General features: G+C 43.0%; 8 protein-coding genes across 8 annotated transcripts; 3 read left to right on the top strand and 5 right to left on the bottom strand.

The window, feature by feature from the left end:
- The first annotated feature begins 22 nt into the window (after positions 1-22).
- V1516DRAFT_669993 (ubiquitin-protein transferase) lies at positions 23-2,158 on the top strand. The gene has a single exon (XM_066921274.1). The coding sequence runs from the start codon at positions 219-221 to the stop codon at positions 1,809-1,811; it is 1,593 nt and encodes a 530-aa protein (XP_066778563.1). The 5' UTR covers positions 23-218; the 3' UTR covers positions 1,812-2,158.
- On the bottom strand, positions 2,070-4,527 carry V1516DRAFT_669992 (GWT1-domain-containing protein). The gene is made up of 2 exons (XM_066921273.1): positions 4,126-4,527; positions 2,070-3,934 (listed from the first exon to the last, which is right to left on the bottom strand). Exons 1-2 carry the CDS (start codon positions 4,242-4,244, stop codon positions 2,290-2,292), a joined length of 1,764 nt encoding a protein of 587 aa, XP_066778562.1. The 5' UTR covers positions 4,245-4,527; the 3' UTR covers positions 2,070-2,289.
- A 369-nt stretch (positions 4,528-4,896) lies between these two features.
- V1516DRAFT_683742 (vacuolar protein sorting-associated) lies at positions 4,897-5,766 on the top strand (the record flags this gene model as incomplete). Its single annotated transcript, XM_066923527.1, has 3 exons — positions 4,897-5,226; positions 5,288-5,464; positions 5,515-5,766. The coding sequence occupies 3 exons, from the start codon at positions 4,897-4,899 to the stop codon at positions 5,764-5,766; spliced, it is 759 nt and encodes a 252-aa protein (XP_066778561.1).
- On the bottom strand, positions 5,577-8,079 carry V1516DRAFT_145611 (Noc2p family-domain-containing protein). The gene has a single exon (XM_066918654.1). It carries the CDS (start codon positions 7,958-7,960, stop codon positions 5,861-5,863), a length of 2,100 nt encoding a protein of 699 aa, XP_066778560.1. The 5' UTR covers positions 7,961-8,079; the 3' UTR covers positions 5,577-5,860.
- A 1-nt stretch (position 8,080) lies between these two features.
- On the bottom strand, positions 8,081-10,303 carry V1516DRAFT_145610 (Oxoglutarate and iron-dependent oxygenase degradation C-term-domain-containing protein). The gene is made up of 2 exons (XM_066918653.1): positions 9,436-10,303; positions 8,081-9,386 (listed from the first exon to the last, which is right to left on the bottom strand). The coding sequence occupies exons 1-2, from the start codon at positions 10,180-10,182 to the stop codon at positions 8,202-8,204; spliced, it is 1,932 nt and encodes a 643-aa protein (XP_066778559.1). The 5' UTR covers positions 10,183-10,303; the 3' UTR covers positions 8,081-8,201.
- On the bottom strand, positions 10,230-13,802 carry V1516DRAFT_669987 (uncharacterized protein). Its single transcript, XM_066921272.1, has 2 exons — positions 13,329-13,802; positions 10,230-13,267 (listed from the first exon to the last, which is right to left on the bottom strand). The coding sequence occupies exons 1-2, from the start codon at positions 13,566-13,568 to the stop codon at positions 10,421-10,423; spliced, it is 3,087 nt and encodes a 1,028-aa protein (XP_066778558.1). The 5' UTR covers positions 13,569-13,802; the 3' UTR covers positions 10,230-10,420.
- A 1,066-nt stretch (positions 13,803-14,868) lies between these two features.
- Positions 14,869-16,676, top strand: V1516DRAFT_145593 (uncharacterized protein). The gene is made up of 3 exons (XM_066918652.1): positions 14,869-15,023; positions 15,067-15,110; positions 15,172-16,676. Exon 3 carries the CDS (start codon positions 15,206-15,208, stop codon positions 16,475-16,477), a length of 1,272 nt encoding a protein of 423 aa, XP_066778557.1. The 5' UTR covers positions 14,869-15,023; positions 15,067-15,110; positions 15,172-15,205; the 3' UTR covers positions 16,478-16,676.
- A 49-nt stretch (positions 16,677-16,725) lies between these two features.
- On the bottom strand, positions 16,726-18,342 carry V1516DRAFT_669983 (uncharacterized protein). The gene has a single exon (XM_066921271.1). It carries the CDS (start codon positions 17,973-17,975, stop codon positions 16,848-16,850), a length of 1,128 nt encoding a protein of 375 aa, XP_066778556.1. The 5' UTR covers positions 17,976-18,342; the 3' UTR covers positions 16,726-16,847.
- Positions 18,343-18,567: the final 225 nt, after the last annotated feature.

Raw genomic sequence — 18,567 nt, 5'->3', positions numbered from 1 at the left:
GCTTGCGGAATCAGCTACTATTCCTCTACCCACCTGCAATTCCTCTTTTAGCTTTATTTTTGCTTGCGTCTGTCTTTTCTCGACTCCTCTAATCTCCTCTTAAAAGTCTCAAAGCTGGTCTTTGTGCTTTTATTCGTTTCTGTTCAACCAAGTTTTTCTTTTATCTGAATTCGTGGCTGGTCCCGGTTCGCTTTTATCTCGAGGAGTATTACAAAACCATGAGCTTCAACACACCTCAAAAATCCAGACGCACTTTTTCTAGTACTCCAAATAGGAGTATGTTTGTGCAGCCTAAACTTGACCCGTCCCCTATAACTCCTAAGCATTATTCGCAGCTCTCGGGTATCTCTCGACGTTTGTCCCCGTCAAATGGAAATTATGGAAAAGTTTCAATTCACCGTCAGCATAATTCGCCTTTGAGACTAGAGACATATCAGCCCGACGTATCTCTGGTTGGTACAGGGCCGGTATCGAATACACCCAAGCGTATTGCAAAGAAGCAGCTTTTCAAAGCAAGCGTGAAAGCTGACAGATTTATTCCCAGTCGTTCTGTCTCATCTACCACCATGTCAAAGGTCGACAGCTCTGAAAATGCTGGCCGACTCAGCTTGGCTTCTTCTTCAGGTTCGAGCATTTTTCAGTCCGATTCTGCTTCGTTAGCTTATCAGGAATCTGTTGCTGAGGCTTGTGGATTCGCTTTGAACCAGCGTATTCTTGCGTTTAAGCCGGAAGCACCTCAGTCAAAGAAGCCTATTGATTTGCGCAGCCAATATAATCGGCCCCTAAAGCCTGCGGTTAACGCTCAGTTACGACGAAGACTTCCTACAAATGCTGAACGTATCTTAGATGCACCCGGTATTAGAGATGATTATTATCTTAATCTGTTGGATTGGAGCTGCAATAACCAAGTTGCCATCGGCTTAGATCGAGATTTGTATGTGTGGAATGCGGAAACGGGCAATGTAGAGAGCCTGTTGCGTACAACTCCCGATACTTACATCTCAGGACTAAAATGGTCTGGTGATGGAGCGTATGTGGCTGTTGGCCTTTCTGATGGCGATGTCCAAATTTGGGATGTCGAAGGGCAAGAAAAAATTAGGTCAATGGTAGGACACTCGGCCAGAGTCGGGGTCATGTCTTGGGACCGACATATTTTGTCATCTGGTTGTCGTGATGGATCTATCTGGAATCATGACGTTAGAATTGCCCAACACAAAGTCTCTGAGCTCATAAACCATCAAGCTGAAGTATGTGGTCTTCAATGGCGCTCGGATGGCGCCCAGCTTGCCAGTGGTGGAAATGACAACTTGGTTAATATATGGGATGCGCGATCCTCGACACCCAAATTCACCAAGACTAATCACAAAGCTGCTGTCAAGGCGCTGGCATGGTGTCCATGGCAAACTAATTTGCTGGCTACTGGAGGTGGGACATATGATAAGCAAATCCATTTCTGGAATGGCACAACCGGTGCTCGTTTGAATTCGATCGACACTGGATCTCAAGTGACATCGCTACAATGGAGTACTTCCTATAAAGAAATTGTCTCTAGTCATGGATTTCCTGACAATAATCTTTCTATTTGGAGTTACCCGACTCTTGTCAAGAATGGTGAGATACAAGGCCACGACACTCGTATCCTTGGATCGACGCTGTCGCCTGATGGTACCACTTTGGCAACGATTGCTAGCGATGAAAATCTTAAGTTCTGGAAAGTGTTCGAACAAATTGGCAAGAAAATATCTAGTTCAGTCGGCGGAACGCTTTCACAAGGAGGAAAAGATATTGGTAAAGTTATGATGATCCGCTGAATTCTGTTTGCAGTTCTCGTACAAAACTTTTTTCGTAGATTAATTGGCAAGAATGAGAATAGTTTGATCCGTGAGAAGATTTGTGTAAGTTTAGCAAGTGCTAAACAGTATCTATCCACTAATCTGCTGCTTCCTTGTCGTATATTCTTCCTTCTTTTTGTTGCCGGAGTTCTAAAGATTACATTGCCTTCTGTATCTAATACCTTATTTTGTCTAATACAGTTCGAAATTGAACTAAAAAAAAAAAAAAAAGCGAAGCAGTCGTCTGAAATTGGATTTATTTTCAATTTACTTTATACTTGAAGACAAAACTGAAGAGAATAGGAATCCCAAACAAAACTCCGAAACAGAAACAAGACTTGGGGTATAAACCCAGAGAACCCAGATTGAAACTTTAACATTCCTATGCGAACAAAAAAAACTAAAAAACTGGAAAAATACAATGCAAATGAAATAAATACCATTAGAATTTGCCGGTTTAGATGCGAATATGCCAATTTCTCAAGCGGAAAGCACCAACTGCAACAGCCAAAACTCCGCTGTACATCAAAAGTAAGGCCAGTGCTTGCAAATTACGGACTTCGAGCGTATTGACGGCCATATTAACCAGTCCCGTTAGCACGTTTGCAAGTAGGAAGATAGCTAAACCATTCTTGTTGATTGCCTCGAGCCCCCACGGAACCATCTCATCGTAACTTAACTCGGCGGATGGAGCATCTGGAACAGGGAAAAACAAAACTTCCACTAAAAGATACATAAGTATATACAGAAGATTGTACGACGTGACCCATAGAACATAAGGAAGATTTGCTATCCGCCGTGATACATTCATCTTGAACCCTTTAATACACACTTGGAACAGAGCTGCATGGCTAAGTCCAGCCACCACCAAATAAACCAGCATTGCTCGTCTTGAGGCCGCTAAAGGATTTGACGCAGTTAGACCAGGTTCAGCCAGCTTGTTTATAAATGGTAGTTTGATATGCCGTGGAGTAGACGGCAAAGTATAAAATCCAGCAGTTTGACCTGCAAGAAATATAGATAGATACCCAAAAAAGGAAAAAATACCCTCTTTGTTCTGAGATATTATGCCTGTCCGAGGAGCTGTCAAGATGAATCTCGTTAAAGGAGTGAAGTCAAGCAAAACTTGATACAAAATACCAACTCCTAGCGACAAAGCGGAGGAAGAAATGTAAGGAAGTAAAAAATTCAAAGCTGTGACGAAGGGTGGTAGAAAGCCCAAAGTCATGAAAAAATTCCAATGAACGCCATATTCAGATGTATGCTCATGATAGCCAATAGCTTTCACTAAAACCAATCTAATTAGACCAAGCAGCAAAACAGATGTGGCTTGACGTATTGATCTCCAAACGGACTGAGGCAAACTTAATGATTGCCGAAGAAAACGATCCTTTAAATGTCCCCGAGCAGAAACAAGTCCCATCGAAAAAACAAACGAACCAACTCCTAGATCCATAAGGGAGGTACCCCAAGTCTCTACTTTAGCAAATCTCCTAGGAAATATTCTGAAATCAACGGCTAAGATAGCAATACACGTAATCACCATCATTCCGCCACGATAGTTTGTAAGAAACGATTTTTTCGGGATATATGAGTCTAAAGAGAGAGAAGAGTTCGGAGAACTTGCGGAGGACGAAGAGGAGAGATCGAGAGGGGAGGAAATAGAATCGTGAGAATTGGAGGATTGAAACGACTGACTTGGCAGCAAGGAAGAATCAGGGGCTTGGCCAATTCCGTTTGATCGTGGTTCTGAGGACAAGTGATTCGAGACGTCACTCACAGAAACGGTATCATGAGGAGTTAAATAGGAACTTGGCCTGGATTGCTTCAATCTTTCCCGTCGCTTTGTAACGACATGCGCAGTTCGCTGCCTGACTGAAATAACAGATGGGAAGGACAGGGTGACGATGACGACAGGAGCGAGGATGAGTAGATTGAAAACAAACGGATGTGGAGCGTAAACTGTTATTGAGAGTAAAAGAATGACCCAGTTCAGTAAAAAGTCGACTAGAAGAGAAGGAAGCGAAGGCGTCGGACTATGTCTGGGAGCACTGAAAAAAGAAAATCGAGTTTGTAAGGCGCACCAGGCCGCATATGACGACTAAATAACAAAGAGAATTAGCATCCAGAACAAAACATTATGATACCGAGCCCAATAATTTCTACTTGAACCACAGCAGCATTATTATTATGCAGTAACCGCAGACAAAGGTATGTTACAACGGTCAGGAAAGTGGAGAGGAGTGGACTTAGAAAGTATACATAGAGGTGCGAACTCAACGCGACACGTACCAGAGCAACAATGGTTACTATGTTGATTTCCTGTATTGATCCGCCGCTCAAACCGGACACAAAGAGTTCCTTAAGCTGTTTAACCGTAGAACGATCCGACGCCATATCAGGAGAAGTCATGGCGACAATGCTTTTGCAGACAAATAGCTATCTGATAAAAATACGAAGATCTGGCTAGCGGAACGAGACCGCGCCAATGGCAGCGGAGAACAAGAATAGGCGACGACAGCGCGGATGGCGAAATCGAAAGAAGACTAAGACGATTTATCCAAGAAAATATCTGCAGCAAATCCAATGAACAAACGAAGTCAATGGGCGGCTAAAAAATAGGCAAAAGAGATTAACCGAACAAGCTGAAAAACGCAGAAAGAACGGAGTGAGTGGCAGACGATCTGAGCAAAACAGGAAAAAAGCGAAAAGAAAAGCTCTGGACGACTGTAGGACTGAACCGGCCATGTTTACTCGGACAAGAGTAAGTCAAGTGTTTTGTGTCACAGAGCGCTGTCCCTTTCCCAGCAAAGAGCCGGCCAGCCCACTCCGTGGTTCGGGTAATAACAGCACAAGAGGTTTGGTGGTTTGTCGTTTATGCCAATTTTTAGATGGCTGAACAAGTGTAAGCAGGAGGTGTTTGTAGAATTCTAGGGAGCCATTGTCAATATCCCAGAGATGACGAAGGTCGTAAGGTGGTAGCGAGAAAGAGTCCAACTCGAGATCTGGACCTTAGTCGAATCTAGAGGCTCGAAAACTGAGCCAAATAGCTGTGATTATTGAAATGGCATACCAACAGCCATATGCTCCGACGTCGTATTCGTCTGCCTCATTCTCCTCCTCCGCAGCTCTTCGGTCGTCGGTTCCTCTTGATGAGGAGGTCCGTCTGTATCGCACGTCCGCGCAACGAGATCTCTATGAGTCCCTGGCCGAAATATATGCTATAATAGTTACGTTGGATTTTGTTGAAAAGGGCTATGTGAAAGACACTATTTCACAAGCACAATACACAACTATATGCAGTAGATTGTTGGCGCAGTATAGTACGATTTTGAAGAATCAGGATGTTGCCAATGAATTCCAGGACCTCGATTCATTCCGCCGTCAATACGATGTACGCACATATCGTTCTTGGTTTTTTACTTATAGCGAGCAAAAGCTAATTATATTCCCAGATTGAGTACCCTTCCGCAATAGCTCGCCTCCGAGTAGGAATTCCCGCTACAGTCGAAAATCCTATAGAACCTTCGCATCCCGTACAGCCCGAACCATCGAGCGTAACAGCTACCCAGTCCAACAGCTCCTCTATTTCTCCTGCTGCATCCGCACGTGCTGCTGCCGATGCTACTGGTGTAAGTTTTTCATCATTCGAAATTAAGTGCTAGACACTAAATGCTACTAGAACTTCATCACGTTTATGGACGCTCTCAAACTAAACTACAAGGCTAAAGATCAATTACATCCCTTACTTGGAGAACTCATGCTTAGTTTGAATGCTGTGACAACCAAAGATTTTGAAGGTCGGTCGAAAATCGTAGAATGGCTGATAAAGCTCAATGGCATGAAAGCTACTGATGAGATTACTGATGAAGAAGCCCGGGAATTGCTCTTCGACGTTGACCACGCATACAAATCATTTTATAAGACTTTGTAGTGTTATCCCGACATTCGAGCTTTGTACTATATTGAATCATAATGCATCAAATTATTCATGAAGTATTAATGCGCAAAACTTTTCCTAGATCAATCTATTCTTCGTCGTCGTCTTCGTCAGGCTCAATCACGTCGTCATCATCCTCCAACAAACCATCCACATTCTCATCTCGTTCGTCTTGCTCACTCTTTAAGCTCTCCCTTAGCACTCGTAACTGTTCCTCTCGAATAGACCGCTGAACTGTTAAATATTTACCAAGCGGTGTACTTTCCCATGGAACCTCTTTAAGGAACAGATTAACCTCCTCATGGTTTGTGGGTGAGAATTCAACTTGCTTCCGTTTATCTTCAATGTACTTGCTTTGCACCTCGATCCTCTCGACAATGTCAAGTAATTGCTTCAGAAATTTGATGTTCTCTCTTTTGTTACCCTTCTTATTACTTGACTTTGTAGCTGTGATTTGCAGACGGTCCCTACGATGGGCATACCGCTTGAGCAACAGCACACAAGGAACGGCCAATTCGGGAAACGCGATCGACTTAGCATACAAACCAAAAAATTCAATCGTGCAATTAATTATTTGATCGCAAACTCCGCTCTGATAAATTTTCGTACCGAGATAAGCTGTATTGGCGCGGATGTTATGTTCAAAGTCAAATTGACGTAATGTGGAAGGTTTTCCAGGACGGGTAATAGTAGTAGAAGTCAGTAGCTCTGTTATTGTGGGCATCAAAGGAATGTAAACGTCTGTGTCTCTGGACAAATCCAGTAAAGATCTGAAAAGAATGAATCTTAGAGGAAAATACTGCGCTGCCGGAATAAGTCGCATGGTTCCCAGCATAACTTGAACTAAAGGATAAATCAAGGGTCGTAGAGCAGATTGCTTTCCCTGCTGAGCTTCTGTTTCAGGAACACAATGGCTTGACAGAACACGACGCCAAAAATCCAAGGAATGAATAAATTGCCAATTATACACTCCCTTGTATGAATCCTTTGTTTTGTGAACAACACTATTTCGCAGATGAATTGCCAATTGCCGGATGTAATCAAATGCAGTCAAATATGACACCTCCAAGTCAAGTCCATATAAAGTAGCAGCAGTATTTTTCATAAAATTGATCATAGGCATTGTATAAGCGGTAGCATTCCGACTGTTTTTGATCATTCCAGAATATGAGGTCTTCATACATAGCTCGAGCATTCCTTTATCACCAGATTCTGCTGCAGATCGTACTACTACCCAAGCCACTAATCGGGTATTTTCATCAGAGGCAGTACTCCAAATATCGACAACGGCTTTTAGAAACTCCTTTACAAATTTCCTAAAACTTGTCAAGTAAGGAAGTAGCTGCTCGCCAGCCGTCAAAACTGCAGTTAACAGTTTCGGTTCACTCAGATCTGAGAGCAACTGCAATATACTCGACGAAACTGATTTCAAAACTGGAGCCAGCTGCTGGAATTTTTTTGAGTTCGTAGAAACAATTTTTTTTCCTCTGGCTGCCGATAGTGGAATGTGAAAGTTCAGCAGTGTAGGAAACTCTGTCAAAGCTAGAAGAATAATATCATTATAGACTTGCGGATCTGTTATCGCATACTTGAACTTCGAAGTTACAGATTCATCCTTTCCAACATTAGCAGCCGCTTTAAAAGCAACAGCAACTCGCTTGAAAGATCGTAAAGAATGTTCCTCAACTAGTGATTTCTTCCAACGAGCTACATCTTCTCTTGTTAAGGTATCCGTTTCAGTCGAGTTTCGTACTGATTTCGGCTTCCCGTCCTCTTGATCGCTACTATCTTCAGCCGATAGATCTTCATCTTCATCTTCATCTTCGTCTTCATCTTCGTCTGCACCCTCAGAAGCTAACATAGCTTGATCATCGTCATCCAAGAAATTCGTAAAGTCATTTTCATCTACTTCACCATCATTGTCGTCTCCCAGTCTCACACTTTCAATAGTCTCATCCACGTTTTTGTCGAGATCATTTTCAAGCATATTCTGTAATTCCTTAATTGTAGTGCTCTTCTTAGTCGGCCGCTCGTTCTTCCCATTCGCAGAATACTCTTGCTCGTCTCGAACATGTTTGGGCTTCTTTCCTCGAGTGATCTTCTTTTTATACGCTTGCTCAACCTTTCGTTGGCCAATTGCACGCTTCAAATGGTTTTTCTGAAACTTCTTAGTCGCCTTTTTCGCCATTTTGAAATTTTACTACAACCAAATCGAGAAACAAGTGTAAATCAGTATGACACAATTAGAATTGAATGAAAATTCTCAAATGTCGTTCCTTCCAATTTAATGGGACCTATTCTCGCTGGGACAAAAAAATTTCCACTTCAACCAGTTTTATACTTTATACTGGATTGCGGCGCTAGCCCGCAATACAATTATGCAATTGTTTGTATATACACAAGTTCTATTTAAACTTACACAAAACCTTTTAAGATTCGCTGGCAGTCTCACCAGGCTTCCATTCGCCTGTAACGTCCCACCGGCTTCCAGGAGCGAGTTTGCTGATATATTTTACAAATTTTAAAACGCTTGGATCTCGATATACCAAAGTAAACGTATTCCAAGTGGCTTGGTTCGTGATGAGAACGGAATCTCCAGCTGCTTCCAGTTCTGCATCGGCTTCTTCCTCATCAGTGTCCTCATTTTCCTCCGAATCTTCCTCTTGCTCGAGCTTTGCTACCCCAGAATTTTCGTCGTTAACAAGTGAGTCTTCTGCCTTGAGTTGCTCGATTTCCTTCTTTCTTTTCGAATACGCACCACTTAAATACACTGCAGGATCGTTCTCATCTCCAGCCTGAGAAGTATTATTTTTATTGTCTGAACCGTCATCCATGTATAATTCGTATCCACCGAACTCGCCATCTTGCCAGCCCTTTGTTGGTGTTAAATCCAAGGTAGCTTCCAGCATCATTCTCTCACCGTCTCCTTCATCTTGCGAGGCAGAGCTTGTAGTTGCCAGAGTGTAATCTTGACCGGGCCTAAATCGACGTCCCAAAACACGCCCCTCAGTTAACGGCTCGACCGAAGTTATTCCTATCAGCCATTTTCTAAAAGCAGGCGATGCGAAAACATCAGCTACTTTAGCAACCAGATTGTCGACCTCACACCTATTCTGTCCCCCTTCGACATATAAATATCGATGCTTGTGCGGAGGTCTGGAGATAGTCCATTCCGGAAACTCCCTTGTAACAGCTTCGGCGGTCACTGGAATAAGTTTCAATTCGGTTTCGGTTATGTACTTTCTTAATGCTTCTGAAAACTCAGATTGCAGAAAATCGGGAAGTTGCAAAACTGATCCTTCCACAAATGTCTCATTGAAATTTTTCATTGCCATTCGGTCAAGATAATTGACATTGATGATGGTAGCCAAATAATCAAAATCACGGCTAGACAACTCCAAAGTATCTAAAGGTTTAAGACTATGAAGTTTGGTAAGAGGCAGTTCAAGACCATGTTCAGCATTGCGCTCAGCATCAGCAAGTGCTGCCCGAGAACTTTCCAAATTCTGTTTCTCTTCTAATCCTTCAATGTATCCCTCCTCTCCCTTCTGGGGCAAATGAAACCATCCCGAAATGGCCAATCTAGGTTTATCAAACACAACTTCTTCGACATCCTATTCACAAATGAGAAAACTTCTTGAGAAACCAAAAACATCGACTTACATGGAATGAAATTCCGGGCTGCACAACAAAAAAGCTTAGCTGATTCCAGGCTGGAGGAATAGACAGCTTCCAATCGACTTTAGGTGCTCCCTTAGCATCAATTTCAAAGAGTCTCAGTGCACCTCCCCACATAGGCTCCCAGCCTAGATTTCGCCCATGATCATCTCGCAGGTTGCAATCCTTATCATCCGGATCAGGAAGATATAATATATAAGATACTCTTCGAGAACCAATCACATCGTCATGAGTTAATAAATGCGATCCTTTGACATAGCAATTAATGCTCATATCCTGCTTTCGTCCTGATAGAGGCCCGCACTGACAAATTTGCTCAATTAGTTTCCGGAATTCAATCGAATACATAGCATCTCGAAGAGCATGTAATGCTGTTAATTTATTTTGATTTTTCAGCGAAAGGCCCCCAATATTTAATAAATCTCCAGTTTGATGTAGCTTGTAAATATCCGTCTCCTTTGGCGTGAAATGCAAATGCGTAGTTATTTCACGTCGTACTCGTCGTAGAAGTTTATCAGATACAAGTTCATGAATGACACAGTGTTTATAAGGCCCTGAATTAGCTAACTGATTTGCCAATTCCTCACCTCGATTGAATAATCCTTTTGAAAACAAGACTTCCGGTTTCAGGCCTCCCGGACCAATACCTCGCAATGACGACGCAGTAGAAAATACAGATCCAGCTGGTGATACAGATCTCTGACGCTTTCTATTTTGAAGAACAGTGGTCATATTAATAATTCTTAAGACTAGCAGCTGTAGTTAAGTTAAAATAAAGTGGTTTGAATTGTGAGGTATACACCGACAGTTTCAGGGTGGCCTGATATTAGAATCCGTTGGGAATTTCCAGTAAATTTCATAATCTAATTTCAATTTACTGTATTAATTATTATTAAATTACAACAGTTAGTAGATCCTATTAGCCATAGCAAAATCTCCTATCCATGAATCTAGAAACCAAAAAGTTTTATTATATATACTCATTAGCAGCTCCAAATCCAGTAAACGAAAACCCATTATCAGGAACTGACGCCTCTGGATCAAATCGACCCAATGTCCAGCCAAACATTGTACCATTCATAGACTCATTGGCTTCCATCATTGCCAAACTCGAAGCTAAATCATTTCCAAAGATGAGTTGTTCATCAACTACAAGAGGATTATAGGCCGAGAGATGCTGATAACCCGCAGCAGAAATAGAAAATGGGGTTTCCTCTTGCTCGTAAATGGAAGGGACATATAGGCCAGGTTCCTGAGGAGTGGTAATAGAACTTCCGGTTATATGCTGAGCTCCTTTTGGAACTGATGTTAGAGGCTGAGATTGTGAAGTTCGAGTCTGCTTTCTTCTTTCAGCACTACCGACAATTTCATGTCTGAGAAATTCAGCTAGCACATGAACAGTACTCTGAGGTTTGAATGCTCCATAATATGTAGCGGTAAATTCTTTGATCCACAAATGCGTCTGAACAAATGCCTGATATAGTCTTTGTAAATCACACACATGCCAATCATCATACTGGAATGTGAGATCCGGATAGAGCCACCGAGTATCTTTGGAGTCGTCGCACCTCCCATCTGAACCGGTAGGAACCGGAGGGATAATCACCTTAGAAGGGTCAGCATAGTATGCCTTCAAAGTAGCATTTACAATTAATGAGAGCGGAAAACTAAAATTTCGTAATGAAAATGGGATCAGAAACCACTCAAATCCATTAAACAATCTGCGATAACGCATGCAAGTGCTAAGAGTGTCAAGCATCTTCAAAGCGCATCTGAGACGATCTCTTCTTAAATCCTCTGCAGCATCAAAATCAGGCGGAGCATAAGACCGTAATAGAGATAACTGAAGACGCAGAAATAGAATCTGAATTGTAAATTTTTGGACCAAATTATAGGAATCCTGTGACCCTGACATTGTCGCATCAGTTCGTAAAATAGATATCAGCGACTGAAACGACGATAGATGCTGTTCTTCAAATTGATTCATTTCTTTGAGCGAACTCTTAAATTGATCGAGAGACAAAACGTAACCAGGTTTGATTAGTCTTCCCAGAATCGAACGGGCTAATAACGCCCACTTAATATGAGTTTGCAGAAAAGGCAATGCAAACTGCTCAGATACTCGTACTGTAGGGGCAAACCCGCGAACTGACTCTAATGAAGTGTCCGAAAATTCGAGGGGAATGATGAACGGTAACGTAAGATCTTGCGTACGATGCGTATCAAGAATAACCATTTCCGCCCATAACAGACGCCACAGATCAGCAACATCTGTTGTAGTGTTTGAGATGACTGATGGATCCCGATGTAGACCCATGGAGATTCCAACTTGGCACAGCATTCCTACAAATCCTGACGCATCAGAACCATCACCCCCATCACCATCTTCTGGTGCGATGATTTGGTGTATGCGAATACATATCAGCACCTGAGCAACAATAAAATTAGGCTTTCCCATGTAGTTAGTCTCGCGTAAACAGGCCCAAACAAAACCTTGCAATCGAGGGCCAAACAAGACAGACAGAGAATCATCAAATCCTGCAGACGAGAGCTTCCAGTCTGGAGGCAAGGATAATCTTCCCAGACGGAGCATTACAGCAAATAATGCAGCTCCTCGCATATCATTTTTTCTAGTAGAAGTCCAAAATGGCCTTTCCGGCGTCCCATTTTTGTCCCTGATTGCACCTTGTTGTATTGCAAGCTCCTTGGCTTTCCAATATTTCTCCATGTCAGCTCTGAACACGTTAGGATTTACGACCGGAAAAATCAAGTTAATTGATTCCAAAAATCTGTCAATAAAATATTCGCAAATAGGTCGATGCTCAAGACGAGGAAATAATCTGACCGGATTCGCTTTGACATCAAACGTGTCCTCAACATATGCTTTCATTCTCTCGGGTATGTAGGAGATATTTCTTGGTAATGACGTGTCATGGGAAGAATGTCCTTTTTCAGGTCCTACCGCATTTCCTAATCCAAACCCATTTGAAAGAATACGCGACTCTAGGCCTTTGCGAACAATTATCTTTTTTTCACGATCTACTCGATCCAGAAATTGTTTCACAAATTCATCTTCACGCAGTGCAACCACGGAAGAGAGCGGACCAAAATAGGTGACGCGATTTTTCCTGATACTCATTTCTGGGTGCAGAACACGCATGTCCATAGCCGAGAGTGGCACAGGTGGTGCATGCTGTACCGTCGATGAGACTGTCTGAGGTTCTAAAGAAGAGATGATTGAAGTCTGTGGAATGCCCGGTTGAGCCGAGGGAATCTGGTTCAGAGGAATCAAACTCATAGTTGGAGCAGACGACTGTGCTAGTGGCATGCTATTTGGCTGCTCACCAGAAGCTTGTGATAAGATAGAAGAAGCACCGCTCGACAAAGATATGGGCGCGGTTGCAAGACTTTGACTATTTTTGAGACCTTCAATATTTACTGTTAGACCAACTTGAGCAAGACGTTCAAGAAGTGACTCAACACGGGAAAGGCGAGATTGAAGATCACCATATTCTGGAGGGTCCTGTTGTTGTTGTTGTTGTTGTTGTTGTTGTTGTACTAAAGTCGAATTGATTTCCTTTGGAAACGATAGTGTATACTTTGGTGATATACTTGTTGGAGGGTTAATCGAAGCCAGATTTTTAGTCTGAGCTCCGAGCGATTGTAGAGGGCGAGGAATGATAGGCTGTAGACTTGGTGGTTTGGAAGGTGAATCTGATACAAGAGTCGAATCTCTGGTCCATGGTTTCACAGCATATTTACATAGAAACACAGTATCATGGGCAACGCAAGCAGAACAAGGCTGGTTTCGATCACACTGAAAACAAAATTTAGTTAGTTGGCAAATTACGAATAATAAAATAAGGCCAAAGATATACTTTTAACTTTCTCTGTCTGCAAACTGCGCAAACGACCGGAATGCGTCGACGTTTTCGAACAGGCTTAGTGGAATGAGAAGCAGATTCCGATTCGAATTCTGTATTTTGGTCGGAATGGCTGTGGTGAGATTCATCTGCATTGACATTTGAACATTCTGCAGATACATGAGGATCAGTACTCGTTTGATCCAAAGAATGACCAGGTGAGAAAGATCTGTGACCATTCATTGTCCGGGTCATTGAGCCGACTATGGGGGGACTATAGCTCCGGATCTTGCGAATAGCAGGGAGAACGACCAAGAACAGACGAGTACACTATATCATTTGCAACCAATGGAACCGAGCAGGCCAATATGGGCAAGTGAGGGCTCAGAATACCTTAGCCTACCAATATTTGAACGAATATCGACTGCAAAAATTAGTGACGACAGAATTATTATCGATTTAGACCACGAGGGTGCTCGGCCCAATAAAGCTCAAAGTTGAATACCAAGACTGGAGAGAAGCTGTTGGGAGCGTTGGTCAGTCAGGCTTCAAACACTCTTGCACCTACGGGGCAGCACAGAAGTTCGAAAGCCAGGGGACTTAGTTAACTTATTTCGGCAATCGTGGAAACTAGCAAGGGTAAAACAATCTGTCTATGGCTAGCTGGAAAGACGCGTCTCAGAATAGTTTTGCGCAAGCCCGTAGAGAAATTGTACCACATGAATTTTGTTCGCTGTCTTGTTCAACTTTCATTATCTCCGGCTCTTGAACAGAGAGTTTGCAAGCTGTATTTCTCAAAACGAGCCTTCAAGTGAGATAGAGAACTACAAACTACACATAAGGAATTCTAGTTATGGCACGCAGTGATACTGAGTGGACAACCAAAAATTAGCTTCTCGAAATGTTACATTGATGATTTGAGAGAAGATGGAAATGCTGCTCTCGGACTTAGCGTAAAATAGTATATCTGATGACGTACAACCGAGGCATGCACACAAGTCTAGACAGCACCCTTTTGCGATTGACACTAGATCAGATAATCGTATTGAGGATATTGATTACACTCGTCAGTAGATGGATTAAATCAACTACAAGCACTATCCCAAAGAGTTGATCAGAATCATCTTACGTATATGAGGATCAACAAAGCACAGTTAGTCCGCTAAGCAGACCTTCTCTATTGAAAATATTTCAAGAAAACAAGTATTTGGGCTTACTGCCGTGGACTCGATTTCCTTTGTCGAGCAGAGTATAAATATAGTGACCCCCTGTGGACGAATGGGCTCAAGCCACTGATTCTCAATGGCCCATAGCGCAGACATGCTTATTATCCGGACTGCAGACGACCTTGCTGTCCAAGAAGGCAAGAACTCAATACGGTTTTAGTTTGAACGAGCTGTAAACTTTCAACTCTTTGCAAGTGAATTGGAAACTTTCTCCATCGCTCGAGAGCGGTCGATCGTCATTGGGACTTTTCAAAGTGTACCCATATTTAGTAGAGCACTGCGTGCTAAGCTACTTCATATGTATTTCCCATTCTGGAGATGTTAATCTTGTATTTCCATCAAACAGTTACTATCTCGAATATTGACGAGTTAAAGTTGGTCTACCTTGAGAAGCTTGGATCTATACTTTTGCACTTTATTTGACGTTGCTCAGAGACTTACTTCCACCGGACTCAATCTGTCCGCGTGTTAGTACCGAATCAATGTTTGCACCTCATTCCACAGGAGACTATGTTCTAACCTTCTAGTCTGTTACAATCCAAAATCTCATACCTCTAATTCGACAAATTTGGTAAACTAAAGCGTATTTTGACCTACTTGTTTCTTGTTTTTGCCGACACTAGAGTTTCTAGCCCACCTAACAATTAGTGTTCCGTTCAGCTGATTATGGCACAAACTCGGAGATCAAGCCGAAAGAAGAAAATTAAAAGCGAAAAATATACCACAAAAGATACACTGAACAATGTTAGAATAAAAAACGAGGCTCGCAAAGAAATGTCGGCAGCACTATTTGCAGCACGAGCACTGTCAGACCGGTCTAACAGAATGTCACCTCTGTCAGAAGACAATATTTCTCTGATCAATCTGAGCCAAGAAGTGAGAACCTCTTCCCCGCCTCCACTTCCTGAGGCACCACCGTTTACTTTAAAAACCCCAGATGAAGATGATGCTCAAGTCTACTCCTCTATTCAGGTTGAGAGAGGAACGGTTAGAGACCGCGATATTGTTTGGACTACGATGTCTAGAAGTGAAATACCCTCAAATCTGCAACTGAATCCGTCAATGCATTTGAATTCAATTGAAGAAGAGTCAGGTTTATCAGACTGTGAACTATCAGAGATTGAAGAATCATCTGACATTGACGGGAATAGCTTGCTCCTTGATGCTCTTCCGCATCCGATACTTGATTTCAGCGAGCTCCAGCAAATACATACTAATGTTTCAGAAGAAAAGAGGCAAAGTATTTCTGTCAAGAGATGTACAGGCGAAAAGTCGAATGCAAAACGCAAATCTGTAGCTCATGCGTCGAATTCTAGACGCAAGCCAGCAACACAGACTCAAGATATTGGCTCTAAGCGCTGTATACTGCCTAACTGCACATCTAAAACCTTGAACACCGCACGGGATGCGCTCTCGCATTTCCGGACTGCACGCCATCGAGCGTCTATTTCACGCCTGCTATTGAGAGAAGATGTCAAGGAGTATGCTGATATGCCTGTACCTGAAGCGCGTGAGTTTGAAGAGTCTAAGGACGCAGAGGACAAGACCCTTGGCACAATCAACTATCCTTATCATTATAATTATCATCATAATCCCAGCGAATATTCATTGGCTCTAGCAGAATGGTATTGGGCAAGGTATTTTGGCTCGGAAGAGCATATTATTTACATTGCATGGCTGACACACCGGAACTTTGCGCTTGAACATGCCACTGTATTTTCAAATGTTGAGTTCAAGCTGGAGTATGTGCTAGAAGAGATGGCAAGGGACCATAACTTTGTTTCTAGTGCTGGGGAGCGGACGCATTTTTACAAGTTGCAGCAAGATGATCAGATTAGTATTCGTCGAATGGATACAGTCAGCGAGGTGCTTGCACTGTCACATTTGCTAGGCATAGCAAAGAAGCAGACGAAATATGGACAGACTATCGATGTGTAGTAAACATTACTCAATTAACCACAATGTTCGATGTATCTATGATTACTATGATGAGTACAATATACAGTTATTACAATACCCTTGTATATTGGAATATGATACTAAAAACGGAAATGTAATGAATTATATTGGGTTAGGGTATAAATATCTATTTAGCGACAATTGAGTAAGGTTCCGTAAAATATAAGTTGTTCTCTACCTGTGTCGAAAGATGTGAGTTAAGGAGTTTAAAGATTAGGAATCTATTAGGAATGATAGAGTTGATGAAGTTACAACAGGATTAAACCGTATAGTTGAAGATGTTCTAGCGATTTAATAAGAAGCAATAGACATAAAAGAATATAAAGACAAAAGCGCCGCTGGAACAGGACTACTTCGTTTCATGTGCCGGAGTGGAGCCTAAGTCACCAAGCTCGATGTTTGGCGAGGTTCGAGTACGGGCTGTGCGTGATTGACCAGTTGCATAACCGGCACTTCCAAAGACCTTTTTGGCAAGCTCATTGTGCTGACGCTGACGATAAAACAAGAGGACAATGGCAGCAATTAGAATCACACCGCATGGAACCGCGACCCCAACAGCAATTTTACCGCCTTTAGATAACCCACCCGAGCTTCCGGACGAACTGTCATTTTTAGGAGTGGAGGTGGTGGTTGCAGATGCAGTTGCAGATGCAGTAGCCGAGCTAGAAGTAGTAGGAACATTATCGGAAGGAACGCGATTTATAGGGTACATCGCGTCTGAGGTCGAGCCGATGGCACGAAGGATTGGACCATGCTGAGTGCCAACATGAGTAGCGTTTGTGTTTGAGGGGATGAGGGCAGGAATGATGTTAAGAAAAAAATAGCCCTGAGTCGAATACTGGGTGAAAGATTCATTGATAGTTAGAGGATAGAAGCCGTAAGCATTCTCTATTAGATCCGTCTCGAATATTTCGTCGTCGTTCTCGTTGGTAGGCAAAGATCGGCCCTGAAGTTTAACGGAAACAATGTCATCAACGGAACCACCAAACCAAGTGGGATCCCAAGTGACGAAATAGGTTTCACCAACAAGGACTTCAGTGGCATTTAGCGGGGTACAGAAGGGAATACCATACAATGTCTCCCCGGTGCTTGTTTCATTTGAAGGCAGCCGAGACTCCCAACAGCCTAGAACAGGAGCATCTTCTTGAAGAAACAGTGAGTCAGAAGAAGATGGGGTCGGCGATGGAGACGAAGTAGTCGAACCGGTTACGGTAGCAATCATGTTATATGGGTTTCCGGAGCCGTCCAGAGATACCCACGAGGTCGTTGAGGCAGAAGTGGTTGAGGTCGGCGAAGGAGAGACTGTGACACCAGCGTAGACCTTCGGGGTTATAGTGGTGACATTCCCCGAGATTGTGGTAGTCCATGGATCGAGAGTGACAATAGTCGTATTACCGATAGCCAACGTAGAGGATACCAGTGTCAAAGAAGCCAATGCTAGGGCGGGGAGAAGCTTTGAAAGCGAAGCCATGATCATGAGAAAGTGCGAGTAAGAAGTGAAAGCTGTAAGGACAGCGATCGTTCGTAGCAAGTGCGAATCAGAAGAGTATAAAAACTTTGTAGGTAAGAGGACTGAGAGAGCTGATTAGGGCAGGTGATGCAGGCAAGTGCGCATAACCAGTTAATATGGTAGTGAATTTGACTTGAGAGAACGAGATCTAAATCGAAAACGGGACGAGTGAGGAGGCGGGTTTGTCGAACAAAGTTCCAGAGCAGCATAGTCGCTGTAGTTGACCGAATTCCCGGTAATTGAGTGCGCATAGTAATTAGTGGTGGTGTGGAGCAACAACAGCAAGCAGAAACAGAAGCAAGTTTCTATGGGCCATTTCCTGGCAGCTGGGCGAACCACGAACAAGAGCCGCCGGTCGTGTGTCGACTGGACCTGAGTGCGGCGCAGATTGCGACACCTGGGCACGGCTCGACACATGAATGGCTAAGGTCTGGCTCGAGATTTGGCGGAGTTGTGGCCACTTATTCCGGGGTCCAGAGCGGGCGAAAATTGCCAGTGAGAGAAAATAATGAGTGAGGCGACTGGGCAGATTCAGTCCTAGCGATCAGATAAATAAAGA

This window comes from Lipomyces oligophaga (assembly GCF_038497815.1).
Source record: "Lipomyces oligophaga strain CBS 7107 unplaced genomic scaffold V1516scaffold_2, whole genome shotgun sequence".
Classification (NCBI taxonomy): domain Eukaryota; kingdom Fungi; phylum Ascomycota; class Lipomycetes; order Lipomycetales; family Lipomycetaceae; genus Lipomyces; species [Lipomyces] oligophaga.
Note: the sequence above shows the minus strand (reverse complement) of the source record. Positions and strands in the feature narration are given on the sequence as shown.

Excerpts from the sequence above, each read along its gene's own strand:
- V1516DRAFT_669983 (XM_066921271.1), bottom strand. The coding sequence starts at position 17,975 with ATGATCATGGCTTCGCTTTCAAAGCTTCTCCCCGCCCTAGCATTGGCT.
- V1516DRAFT_669993 (XM_066921274.1), top strand. The coding sequence starts at position 219 with ATGAGCTTCAACACACCTCAAAAATCCAGACGCACTTTTTCTAGTACT.
- V1516DRAFT_669992 (XM_066921273.1), bottom strand. The coding sequence starts at position 4,244 with ATGACTTCTCCTGATATGGCGTCGGATCGTTCTACGGTTAAACAGCTT. Across the intron at positions 3,935-4,125 it reads ATAGTAACCATTGTTGCTCT|GTCGTCATATGCGGCCTGGT; the intron begins GGTACGTGTCGC and ends CTTTGTTATTTA.
- V1516DRAFT_145610 (XM_066918653.1), bottom strand. The coding sequence starts at position 10,182 with ATGACCACTGTTCTTCAAAATAGAAAGCGTCAGAGATCTGTATCACCA. Across the intron at positions 9,387-9,435 it reads AGCCCGGAATTTCATTCCAT|GATGTCGAAGAAGTTGTGTT; the intron begins GTAAGTCGATGT and ends ATTTGTGAATAG.
- V1516DRAFT_145593 (XM_066918652.1), top strand. The coding sequence starts at position 15,206 with ATGGCACAAACTCGGAGATCAAGCCGAAAGAAGAAAATTAAAAGCGAA.
- V1516DRAFT_145611 (XM_066918654.1), bottom strand. The coding sequence starts at position 7,960 with ATGGCGAAAAAGGCGACTAAGAAGTTTCAGAAAAACCATTTGAAGCGT.
- V1516DRAFT_669987 (XM_066921272.1), bottom strand. The coding sequence starts at position 13,568 with ATGACCCGGACAATGAATGGTCACAGATCTTTCTCACCTGGTCATTCT. Across the intron at positions 13,268-13,328 it reads GCAGACAGAGAAAGTTAAAA|TGTGATCGAAACCAGCCTTG; the intron begins GTATATCTTTGG and ends TTTTGTTTTCAG.